This window comes from Musa acuminata, chromosome BXJ1-3 (genome assembly GCF_036884655.1).
Source record: "Musa acuminata AAA Group cultivar baxijiao chromosome BXJ1-3, Cavendish_Baxijiao_AAA, whole genome shotgun sequence".
Taxonomy (NCBI): domain Eukaryota; kingdom Viridiplantae; phylum Streptophyta; class Magnoliopsida; order Zingiberales; family Musaceae; genus Musa; species Musa acuminata.
In genome coordinates, this window is record NC_088329.1 from 5,254,282 (window position 1) to 5,268,130 (window position 13,849).

A 13,849-nucleotide genomic window follows, 5' to 3' on the forward strand; every position below is an offset into this window, starting at 1 on the left:
TTCGAGCAGAGCCGAGCATAGTTTTGAGGGAGACGGAGATATACTGGTTTTGCAGTAATTTCCTTCAAATAATAATAATAATAATAATAAAAGGGCAAAAGAAAGAAAACGGTCGTTTACCGGCTGGTGCGTAGTACGGCCGGTATCGGCAGTGGTTGGTGTGTGCTTTGGGTGGGGAGGCGAGGCAGGAAGCAAAGGACACGTGGCGGGTGGAGTTATCGCTTTCCGATGGATGGCTTACTTGGAGGAGGGAGAAGGATTAATTGGACGTGTTGTCATTGATACATTCATTATTTTGCACATAAGACATGTTTAGTGTAATTAAATTTCAAATCTAAGAGGCTTTTTTAATATACATAACTTTAATGGGATGATAAATTTGATGGAGTGTGACGCCGACACTTAATGAAATAAAGGCTACATTTGAGAGTGCATTATTGATCGTCACCTATAGCTAATGACTCAGTGTCACATCGTGGAAACACATCCTACTCATAGGTTATTGTCTCCTATCGATTTAACCTGTGTACATATATTATTGAAGGCTTGTCAACTTATTAATTATCCCTAGAAACATGTAGTTATAAAAGATAAATATGAATTGAATATTTGCTGGACAAAGAAAATAATATTGATTTTATTATTTATTATACAAAACCAATAGAGAAAAGTTAGAGTTATCGTAAAATTAAAATCGGATGATTTTAGATAATTTTGATTCTTTGAAATTAAAATCATCATTTTTTTAATATTTATTATTTTAAACTAATTTTAAGAAGTTAAATTATATAATAATAATAAAAAGTCCAATCTATTCATATTTAATTTGGAGAGATGAAATGATCACGAAAAAAAATCAAAATTCCTTAGGGACAAAACACAAAAATAGGCTATCAAAATATGTCGCATCTATGGCCATCTCGAGGTCTCCCTCGAAATTGACCTCTTGTACTTGAATTGGCCCACCTAACACTAGAAGGACATTGTTTAACTTGGAAGCATCCCCACATATGACCAATGAAAAGGGTAGAGTCAAAGATATGTGGCACCCAAAACAAATGTGACCTACTATTCTCACTAATTAAGCATTGAAATTTACTTGGCATTGACATGTATTATATTCTCTCTCTCTCTCTCTCTCTCTCTCTCTCGCTCTCTCTCTATTTTTAGCATTAGAAACCTGTTGGTAGAAGATTTTAAACCAAACAAAAAATATCATATATCAATAAATAAAAAATATTTTTAGTAGTTTAAATATAATTATAATTTCTAAAGTACTTATCAACTCTAACAAAAACATAAATGGTCTTCTTCCTCCCAAAGCTTATATTTTCAAATCCATCATTCACTCTACAAAGGTTATTCGGATTATCAATGAAAAACTTAAAAGATAAATATAAAATTAATCATATCAATAATATAAATAATATATAATGTTTTATTCACATTTGACCCGACTCTTCCATCAATTTAAACTTATGTTGCAATTATAATTTAATCAAAGTTCATTCAATTCTACTATAAGAGTATTCCTTTTACATATTACATCTTTAATGTAAAATACATTAAACATATAAAATGTAAATGATACATATGTTGATACACATATAAAATGTATATATATATATATATATATATACTGCAATGCTGACTTAAAACTAATCGAGATTCAATTTCGTATTTATCTCTCAATAATATTGAAAAATTATAGAATCTTTAAGGTGACAAACCAGATAAAATTGTATTCGAGGCGTATTCAACAAAGTCTCTTTAATACCTAAGTCAAATCAAGAAATAAGATATTAATAGAATGTTTAAGAGTATCAGAGATGATTAACCCAGAGATGATGTAAATATTACGTGTGGAGGAATACACCTCAGGAGACTTTTTGGCCATTTTAAAATATATTTATATTTTTAATATATAGTTGAATAAAGAGATTTGAGTGAATATGCAAGAATGGAATGTTCAGTAAATAATAGATAAAAAAATATATATTTTTGATAAATATTCAAAAGTTAATTGAATATTTTGTGACAGATTTATCATTTAATATTTTTCAATATTTATTTTAAAGTAAATAAAAATAAATGAATGTGTGCAATCTTATAAAAAATTTTATATGATCCAAATATATAATAAATAATTAATTACAATTTAAAATAAAATAAAATAAAATTTTATCTTTAAAAAAATATAAATCATATTAGTTTCTCATTAAATCTCTTTGATAGAATTGTAATTTTAGATAAAATCACATGATTTCGAAACATAAAAAATTATATCATTTCATAAATATTGAAATATGATTTATATTTGAGCATTTTCAGTCCAACATCAAAATCACATGTGATTTAAAAAAAATACGAAACGCTAGTTTACATCTGAAAATATGTGTTAAATTCTTAGTACATATTTTAAATACGTTACCAAACATATTATTTATGGTGTGACTTTTGAATCATTATCCTCATATGTGAGATAGATCGTTAATTACGATGTAATTAATAATGTTCAAGAAACATGATCATATTATTTATAAATCATATAGTACATATTTTAAATACATTACCAAACATATTATTTATGATGTGGCTTCTGAATCATTATACTCTCGATGAACGCTAATTATGATGCGATTAATAACGTTCAAGAAACAAGATCATATTATTTATAAATCATCAAGATGTCGATCCTGTGACACAGGTATCAATCATATATATAATACGTAGAATATAAAGCACGATGAATAACTAAATATGTCATTCTGGAACCTGTACACAAGGGGATGATCTAAAACTGCTCTTCGAGCCACAACACAACCGAGAGAGCAAGGAAAATAAATATATTAAGAAGAAGAAGAAGAAGAAGAAGAAGTACGAGCTGGGCATCCAATCCATCGTCAGGTGTACATATCGTGGGCAAGCATGCAGTGTGGGAAGCGCATTAAATGTTCGTTACTTGAAGGATAAGCTTCATAGGTTTCACGTGGGAAGCATTGAATTCGTATCATCAATTCTCTCGTCATGTCTCGCTGCCAACTCGCGTGCGCACCGTCCGCCCATTGTAGTAGCAACGACGCAGAATCCATTTCTAGAGAAGTTATTATGAGAGAGAGAGAGAGAGTACGAAGCACCTGATGTACATACATCAACTCTATCGTTACCAATCCAACGATGAAATCGATTTTAATTTGTCGGGATTAACATACGTCAGATCAAAATTTTATTATGTAACCTTTCGATTAATCTTATAAAAAATAAATAAGATTAAAATTAAATTATAAAAATATATAATTATTAATTTAATTTTAAATATTTTAATCAATGATTTAGATCAAACGAAATTGATCGATCGATTAACCCATCAGAATCATGAATAAACTTAAAACTATAAATATTTTATATAATTAATAAAAATAAAATAAAATTTAGAAGAATTTAGAGACATACGATCGTCGTAAAATAATTGTGAAGTAACACGAGTAACATCTTTTAATAAATTAAATATTAAATAGAGACACATAAATTAGAAATCAGTGAGCCAATAAAAAACATAATAATAATAATACAATTCAAGTATCCTTTTTATTTATTCTCTATGTGATATGCCGTATTACCAAAGGTTTTCTTTTTTCTATCATTGTGATATGCATGGTTTTTTTTTAATTGCCAATATTTGACCTTACATTTCCATGTTAAATAATTAGCATGATGCATCTCACAAACTTGGATGCATGTTCACAAAGTTCATCCTTTCTTCTTGTGTGAAGAAAAAATATATATATTAAAACCTATTTAAGATTTTATAATATTAATTAAAATAATGTTGTACTTAGAAAAAAAAAAAAAAAAAAGGAGTCAGAAGAGACGTGAATTATAATCGTAGAACATATTTCGGGAATAGATAAGGCTAATTTTAAAAAAATTAATGTTTTCCTCTAACAATATATATTGTTATAAAAGTTTTCGTATTATCGGCATACGCCGATATTTAACTAGGGAAGCTATATAAAGACGATTAAAAGCAATAAGAAATTACCATGTGTTTATCTTTCATTCACCATCATTTTTTTTTATAGTTGTCTGTGGAAAGACCGTTGGTTTGATCGTGTCATGGAGTGAGTGATTCATGTCATGAGTTAGTAATTAGTGTCATGTAGTTATTAGGGTAAGCCGGTCATGTTGTCTGTGGTATGATTTGTATTCTAAAGTATTGTGTTATCGAATGCTTATTGGTTGATATAGAAATTCTAAAACCCATATGGATATTGGAATATAATATCGTCGGTTGGACGTCTGACATTTTATGATTATAATTTTATAATTATAATGATTAATGGTTTTGATGACTCCTCGTATTAGAACAATGCTCGACAAGTCCGTAAAATTATTATTGTAAAATAATACTCCACTTAGTATTGATGATTAAAACTTAAGTTTGCGACATCGATTTAATCTTACAAAACTCCTATCGAGTCCTCATATTCTCTTATACATAATAAATCATACTAAAATAAATGTTGAGCCTGATATGTCACATAACTAAATTATGTTTTAATGCATAAACAAATTGAGGTAGAAAGTAACTTGCATGAGGGTTAAATGATGTGCAGTCATAGATACTCGAGAAACATGCAGAGTAAGTGAGTGGGACATGCATATTTTAGAGAACTATTTTAGAGAACTATGAGAACGTGACGGATCTTGTATGAGTATCTTAACGAACAACCAACCCATTGTACGAGAGATATCATAATAATAATCATATTAAGTAGGTTTATTTAGTCTAAATTATGACTCGTTATCATGATAATCACTCGAAGGGAAATATAATACGAGTTCAAGAAAAGATTGATTGATAATTTTAAAAAAATTATGCAATGACTCATGAAGATGAGAATTCGATAACTTGTATCATGCAAGAGTGTCAGTTGATGATTGATCATGACCAACCTATGGTGATAAGGAGCAAGAAACCTAATATCGTTTAGCCCAATATATTTTATTTAACAAGAAAAAATTATTTGAACGTGATTTAAGTTTCATACAAGTTTTTGATCTTTGCATAGATTTTGAAGGTGCAACATAGGATAATAACATTGAAAAGTATGAAAACTTTGTGATTTAGCAAGTGCAATTGCAAGAGATAGAATCATCCGCAAACTTAACTTGATGAAAGATGCAGAGAATATTTCAAATTGATTTTAGATTTTTACCTCTTAATATTCCATAAGCGATCCACATTTTTATGCTCCATTTGACATTTACTTTTATTTATTTATATGGTGTGAGAATAACAACGGGTTGAACTTGATGATAGTGCTTCTCCTCGCCACTGGTCTCATTCGTTTACCTACCTCATGATTGGATGTTTCTATGGGGTCCACTAAGCTTGCCGGTTCGCAGAAACGGTGGCATTCGTCGTGTGACGACACCGTTGTGCTTTTCCTTGTAGGTATAACATCATAATAATAATAATAATAAAATGATGGGACCCAAACATCTCCCTTCTTTTGCTGCTCCAGATAAAACAGCTGATCCGAAGACTCGTCCGAACTGGTGCTTGCATCATTCCTGACACGACCGTCTGCTCAAGCTGTCGTTGACCTACCGCTGTGCGATACGGTGGCGATCAATGTACCTAAAACGAGCCACGAAACGTGAATATGTCAGCTGCCATTGGTTATGCGTCCATGGGCCCCACGTTCCGTGCCTTGGGAACTGACACTAGTCTCGTGTTTGCTCCCTCGGCCCGGACACGAGAGGCGCACCCACAGCCACGTGTCGCAAGGTGCAGGGCACCTGTCAGGTGGGTCGCGGTTCACGGCAAAGCCAACTCCGGGAATTCCATTAATCGTACCACGGTGGGTCCGGTTCTCTTTGGGACCCACAACAGAATGAATGTTTTGATTGGTGGGAATGGAGGGTCATGCTCGTCACCGGTCACTGAATCCTCACCGTTGATCAGACTTCGTTCCCTGAGACCATAACGGGTTGCTATTTATTAGAAAAAGAAGGCTTTATATTCACCACTTTTTGCGGGCTGTTCCTCCTCCCGCGGCGGCCTCCTCCCTCGCTGCCGCCACAATCCTTCTCCCCCGCCGGATCTCTACGGAAACCTAGGGTTAGAGTTCGTCCGATCCTTCTGCCTTTGGATCGATCAGATGGCGATGCTCCGGCGGAGGAAGGGCCCTCCGGCTCCGCCGCCCCCGCCGCCGTCTGAAGACCACTCCTCCGCCTCCCCCGTCGCCAGCTCTCCCAAGGCGGAGGTCAATGAGACAGAGAAGGCCAAGGCGTCGGAGAAGGTCAGAAAGGAGCGGAAGGGGCGGTGGTTGTGCCTCGACAGCTGCTGCTGGTTCGTCGGGGTGATCTGCTCCGCGTGGTGGCTGCTGCTGTTCTCCTACAACGCGATGCCGGCGTCGTTCCCTCAGTACGTGACGGAAGCCATCACGGGCCCGCTTCCCGACCCGCCGGGAGTGAAGCTCCAGAAGGAGGGGCTCAAGGCAAAGCACCCCGTGGTGTTCGTGCCTGGGATCGTCACTGGGGGGCTGGAGCTCTGGGAGGGGCACCAGTGCGCCGACGGACTCTTCCGCAAGCGCCTCTGGGGTGGAACCTTCGGAGAGGTCTACAAGAGGTAGCAAAGACAACCCCCTTTATCTACTTCTATTTATCTGCCTTAGGGTTTTCTTCCTATTTGGATTCCATCCAAAATTTGGATTTTCAAGATTCAAGATTGCTTCGAGAAGCTAGGAAGGAGTAATTTTTTACAGAACTGGAAGTTGCCGTACGTGCTTTCGTAGTTGCTTATCTTTCAGAATTTGAGATTTTTTAGTAGATTGCATTAGTAAAAATAAGATATTCCGCATAAATGTAAACTTTGTTGGCTGCAGACAATTCATTAGTCCATAATTTTTCTGTCTCCTGTCTTGATTCGAAACTACAAGAAATATTGTAGCAAGACATTGTATAGACTCCATAAACACAGTCACTTCTTTTCTTTTTCTGATATTCTAAAGGACCTCTATTTAAATCTTTCGAATTGGATTTGTTATGGTTTTGTAGTATTTGACAAAGTTGAGCAAATTAAAATGTTAAATCAATAACACTTCAATCTATGCTTGATTTGTTGGATGCTCTGCTTTTGTTGAACTTCTTGTTCAGATCAAGTTGGATTTTTATGTGATGCTCCAATTTGGACCGTAAAGGACTTCTTTTTATGAATTTGGGAAAGGCCTTACTTCTCTTCTATAGAGTTTTTCTAGGACTCAGCATTGTCTTCTGTTTCCTTGTTTGAATATATGTACAACTAAGAAATATTTACTTGATACTATTACGTTTCTAAATAGGATTTCTTCTGTACTTGTATCTTATGTTTTGCTACTGGAATTTTTAATTATTGGTACTACTACCTGGTATTTATAAGTGTGCCCTTCAATTATAGTTTTAGCTTTGAGAACCTAACGTGTGTCATTCTAGTTTACTGTTTAAATTTTGAATACTCTTCTTGGGAACAGTGTTCTCTCGTAATAATCAAATTTCCTAAAATAATCTTGTATAGGATTGATTTCCTCAACATCTTTGTTGTATGTCCTAGCATTTTGTTTGATCTCCTCCTGCTTTTGCACAATCTTAAAGCCATTGGCTGGCTTCTAAGTTTTCTCCAACTGTTAATATGCTCCTTAAAAATTGCTTCAGTTCCGGTTTTATCTATTCCTAGTTGTTAGATATTAATAATGAGCATATTAATGCGCTCTCATGGCTACCTGTAGAGTCAAGTTTACATTATATATATCCTGTCATAAAACGATGGCAATTCTTACTGAAGAAGAGCCTAAAGTTGATGCAATCTGTAAACTACAACTATTTTTGACATTCATTTTATTGATCGCTTCTGTTCCTCTCAAGACAAGCAGTAAAGTTTTCCTATCTTCAGTAGTATTCCTGTTATATTCATCATTGTTTTTTGATATGCAAGTATAATCAACTTTACTGTTTCTTTTTTTTTATCTCCTTTTCTTGTTGCTTCTTGCTCAGCTAAGATACAACTTGCAGGTTGCCTCAATAAAATTATTGATAATCTCTAATGAGGTTCTTTATCCTTTTAACTATATTTTCTGATAATAAATGGTGATTTTTTATTTCTTATTCGGTGGTTCCACGGTCTCAGACCCTTATGTTGGGTGGAACATATGTCGCTCGATAATGAAACTGGATTGGACCCTCCAGGAATAAGAGTTAGGCCGGTTACTGGGCTTGTTGCCGCAGATTATTTTGCTCCTGGATACTTTGTATGGGCAGTTTTGATTGCTAATTTGGCTCGCATTGGTTATGAAGAGAAGACAATGTACATGGCTGCATATGATTGGAGAATGTCATTTCAGAACACAGAGGTTCTTACATTTCCTTAAACCATTATATTCATTATTTTGTTAGTGTCTGCTTTGTTGATCTCTTATGGACTTTTTTTTTCCTCCTGCGGATAATTTTGTTTCTTATATCCTATCTACCACAGTCTCTTGTCCAACCAATTACAATCTCTTTACCGTTTTCTATCTCAAAATTGGTTGTGCAGGTACGTGATAAAATGTTGAGCAGAATAAAAAGTAACATAGAACTCATGGTCTCTACGAATGGTGGAAGGAAGGTGGTAGTTATTCCACATTCCATGGGAGTCTTGTACTTTTTGCATTTTATGAAGTGGGTTGAGGCACCTGCTCCAATGGGGGGTGGTGGTGGTCCAAACTGGTGTGCAGACCATATAAAAGCAGTTATGAATATTGGAGGGCCATTTTTAGGTGTTCCAAAAGCAGTTGCAGGACTATTTTCAGCTGAAGCAAAAGATGTTGCTGTTGCAAGGTAGTTGTCATTTTAACTACTACCTGGAAATTAGTTATTCAAAATAATTTCCATCGGTTATGGATTTTTTACCTGTGGCTGACTAGGAAATAATATATATTGTTTCAGAAGATATAAATGTTGTTCAGATAACTGAGTATTTTGTACATAACCACTGATGCATACTAGTTGTAGTAGCCTAGTTCCTGTTATGTGCCTACTATTAATGCTGCTGTTCTGTATAGTTTCTCTGAATCGTTATACTTCTGGTAGTATTGCTTCTGACATAAAGTATAGTTGGTTATAACCTCTTGGAAAGCAACTTTTTCTGTTACATTTTATCTTTAAATTTGTTAGTGCAATACTCATTTTTGTCAGAGTCAAGAATACCAATTAAGATGTGGTGTACAGAGTTAAGAGTAGGAAGATTCGATCCCAAATCGATCAATTGATGAAAAATGTAAGATTGACGGGTCCAAAACACTAGAACTGTTAGAAAATTCTCTATCTAAACATAATAATTACAATGATTTATGACTCATATTAAATATTAAAAAGAAATATGCTTGTTTCATTACACTTCAAATTAATGTAAAAATTCGGTATGCTAAATCTTTAGGTTGTGTTTCTTAAGTGTAGAAACATATCCTCTTGTACTGGCTGAACTGGTCATTCTTGTGTCTGTTTACTCTGTTCTGCCATTTTATTGCTGCTAGGTAATATTTGTACCAACAATGCAATGATGGCTTCTAAAGCAATATGACCATTACTCGTAGCATTCATCTTCCAAATTCCAGATGTGGTCCAGCCAACCTCATGAGGACAATCTTTGCCTCATCTTCTACTCCAGTGGTTATAGAAAGCACGAATAATAGTGACAGGAAGAAAGATGTAAGAGGAGAGCGCAATACTAGTACGAGAAAGTTGTGGATATGCCATCGTATAGAACACAGGGGTGAATGCTTACGGAAATTATTAACTATTTGTTTGAGATATCATTTATCGGAATAATTGGCTTATAATTATGCTGCAGCTATGTTTCTGGCAACTCTCCTCGATGACTTCATTTGTGCCGAAGCATTGGAAGGAGATACCAGAATAAAACATTCCTTCTTAGAGGCCCGTTCTCATGGGTTTGTCATTACTTGAAAAACAATTACTTGTAACTTGTACGAAAAGTCCTACATAGCATGACTAGCTGTAGCTGATCAGAGACGAACTAAAGCTGTCAGATCTAGATGCATGTGAAATCATAAAATCATTAATGTGCTGAAGGAAGCTTAATGAGAAAAAGAAACAAAAAGGATGTAACATTTTGGCTTTTAATAGATGATTTGTTTGTTGAACTAAGGCTTGTCCTTCCTTTTAAGTTTATGTCCTTTTTCCAACTAACGAATACAATAACCTTATGATTCCTTTATGTTAGGGCCATCGCACCTGGTGTGTTGGATTCTGATTTTTTGGGGCTTCAGACTTTACGTCATGTTATGCGTATGACTCGCACATGGGATTCAACTATGTCCATGATTCCAAAAGGTGGTGATACCATTTGGGGTGGTTTTGATTGGTCGCCAGAAGGCGGCTATGAGTGTAGCCCCAAGAAGCATAAGAACAATGATTCTCATGCTTCCAAAGATGTTGATGGGACTTCCAAGCATAAGAATAATGATTCTCATGCTTCCAAAGATGTTAATGGGGCTTCCAAAGATGTTGATGGGGAGACGGTTAAATCTCAATCACAAAGTGTCAACTATGGTAGAATTGTTTCTTTTGGGAAACATGTTGCGGAGACACCTTCAGCCAAGATACAGCAAATTGATTTTCGGGTAATTATACACTAACTGGTTGGTCCTGTTTCCCAAGAAGGCATATACATTAGCATGTAGGAATTTCATTATTGTTTCAGATTTAACATATGGCTCAACCTGTTAATTTATATTTTTTTCTGGCAGCTGTTTATCTTGCTCATTGCAAATTATCATGAAACATTGCGTACACTGAGAGCTTCATGTTAATCCAAAATAATTGAAGAAACATTGTTCATCTAATGTTAAATTAGTCAGGTTTAGCATAAGCAAGTCACCATCTGAAATATCTTATAATTGAATAATGGCAAGTGCCTCCGCTGCTTGTTGGTCACCCACAATACCAATGTTCAATTTATCTCCTGTTTTTTTGTCAATTCAATATTTGATAATACTTGTAGCTAACACTATGATTCTGACTGTTGCAAATGCAAATGCTTGCAAATAGCAATTCAATTACAACTATCTTTGTGCCTGCATATATAGTTGCTAATTGCAAGTGCGATATAACACGGTTGTTTGGATAGCTGCAAGTGATGTGATATGGTGATTCTTTGATTTACCAGTTGAATTTTGGTTTTGGGAGGGAGAGGGAGGAGAAAAATTACCTCTCCCAACTATCATGAGGTTAATGTTTTTGTTTGTGCAACACTTATTTATCGCACTCATGCACAAAAGAAGTCAATTGTCTCAAACGTTTGCAAGAATGATTATCAGAGTCATGCACAAAAGAAGTCAATCTTCTCAAATGATTGCAAGAATGATTTTTACACATGCACAAAAAAAATAATCTTCTCAAACAATTGCAAGAATGAAGGTCTTGAGCCACTCCACACGTGCATAATTTCTCAAAGAGGAGTTCCACACAAACTATAATAAATGTTGGGATTTTATTATAAGAAATAAAGCTTATAACATGATACAGTGCTGCAGTGGCCCTAAGAGCATGGATAGAGGACATCGTCACCCAAACATTGTGCAGGAGCGAAGTGGTCAATGTTTATGAATTTTGTTCTATTTCCTGGCCATTTGGTTGATACGATGGTGGTTCTTGTCTGTTTACTTTTCATTTATTGTTAGTTTCACTTGATTCAGGAATTACTGCATCATGATCTTCTTAGTTGTCAAGAATTTGTCTTTGCATGTCATATTTTAGATATCCATCTCTTTAAATCTGATGAACTGTTTCATGGCTTGCATAAATTTGCAAGTTGTCATTACTTGTGATCAAGCTAGTTGGATTAATAAAGTCATATTTTGTTAAAACTCATTCTACATGCTTTTACAATGATGTATTCTTCTGTAAATACAGGGTGCAGTTAAGGGAAACAATGTTGCCCATTCAAATGCTTCATGTCGGGAAATTTGGACGGAGTACCATGAATTGGGGTGGGCAGGAATCAAAGCGGTTGCTGACTATAAAGCATATACAGCTAGTTCCCTCTTGGATCTTCTCCATTTTGTTGCTCCAAAGATGATGCAGCGAGGAAGTCAACATTTTTCGTATGGAATTGCTGATAATCTAGATGACCCAAAGTATATGCACCATAAATATTGGTCAAATCCCTTGGAGACAAAGTAAGGCTCCATCTTAAAATAACCCAATATCCTTACATTTTGCTTGCTGTTTGGCCTATTCCTCATAAAAATTACTTTTAGTAATATAGTAATTTAATGAAACAAAGATCTCCCAGAAATTATCCAAAGTTACTCTAAAAGTCTATACCATTTACACAGTCTATACAGTGGGTTTAGTTCTTTATTTTTTATTTTAATTTTTAAAGAATTGGAAATGGATGGTTTACATTATGTATTCTGGCTGAATGCTGCTGCTCCACTAGTGCCCCAATTATTCTCCTTTGATACCTCATGTTTGTCCATTCTTCTGGGAATTCGATATTTTAGGACAAAATTAAATTGTCCATAACAACGAGAATACAACTAATATTTCTCACCAAATTACCATTTATATACAACCTGTATATATCATAGAGGAACTTTATGATTGTACTGATAGCAAGATTATGCTCCTGATTTCTTTATGCTTGTACAAATCACCATGTTTAATCTTATCCTTTTCAGGTTACCAAATGCTCCCGATATGGAGATATATTCTCTTTATGGAGTGGGAATTCTTACAGAAAGAGCATATGTTTACAAGTTATCCCCTTCTGCTGAGTGCTACATTCCGTTTCAGATTGATACCTCAGCCAACGGTGGACATCAACAAAACTGCTTGCAGGGTGGTGTTTACTTGGCTGATGGTGACGAGACCGTGCCAGTGTTAAGTGCAGGTTACATGTGTGCAAAAGGATGGCGTGGAAAAACCCGGTTCAATCCCTCTGGTATAAAGACATACGTGAGGGAGTACAATCATGCTCCTCCAGCAAATCTCTTGGAAGGCCGGGGCACACAGAGTGGTGCCCATGTTGATATAATGGGCAACTTTGCTTTGATAGAGGATGTTATCAGAGTAGCAGCAGGAGCCACTGGAGAAGACTTGGGTGGTGGTGATCAAGTGTATTCTGATATATTTAAATGGTCAGAGAAGATCAACCTACGCCTATAAATTCAGACGATAATTCCCGTAAAGTGAAATACACCGATAAATTCATATTTTGGTTGGAGCTAAACCTGGAGATAAATTTGAGAATAGCAGGAACACAATTTGACAGCAAATCGAAATTGACGTTCAAAAGCTTGTTGGAACCTTGTGACGCCATTGATGTTGGATTGAATTGGTTTACCCAACTTGTGGGACAACTCAATGGGGGAATCAGATTACTTTTGTATTCTTTTGACTCAAAATATTTGAGGACAGCTTAAATGGTTTTATGACAATGTACAGACTCTTGTTGATTATGAGCAACCAACGTGAAAAGAGTTGATGAGTTCTTCTTAACAGGGATCATGAATTTATTTTTTGCTTTATAAGTATATAAATATCAGGAAATCATTAAATTTATTGCCCATATGTAAATGGTCGGGTGGATGGAATTGAGTTCTCCAAGAAGGAGATCCAAAATTGAACATGTGGAAGATGGATAGATGATGATCTTATGACATTGTAGATATGAATGGGGAACCAAAAAGAATCATAAAATATTTTGCTGACGAAACAATTTACAATATAGCATGGATCATGAACTCATTGCTTAGCTAGCGAAAATGCTCAATGCAAAACTGACAAAACGAAATAAATAGCT

General features: G+C 35.1%; 1 protein-coding gene across 1 annotated transcript; it reads left to right on the forward strand.

The window, feature by feature from the left end:
• Positions 1-6,036: 6,036 nt before the first annotated feature.
• Positions 6,037-13,545, forward strand: LOC135618556 (phospholipid:diacylglycerol acyltransferase 1-like). Its single transcript, XM_065119511.1, has 6 exons — positions 6,037-6,637; positions 8,171-8,393; positions 8,576-8,859; positions 10,265-10,664; positions 11,956-12,221; positions 12,726-13,545. Exons 1-6 carry the CDS (start codon positions 6,168-6,170, stop codon positions 13,210-13,212), a joined length of 2,130 nt encoding a protein of 709 aa, XP_064975583.1. The 5' UTR covers positions 6,037-6,167; the 3' UTR covers positions 13,213-13,545.
• Positions 13,546-13,849: the final 304 nt, after the last annotated feature.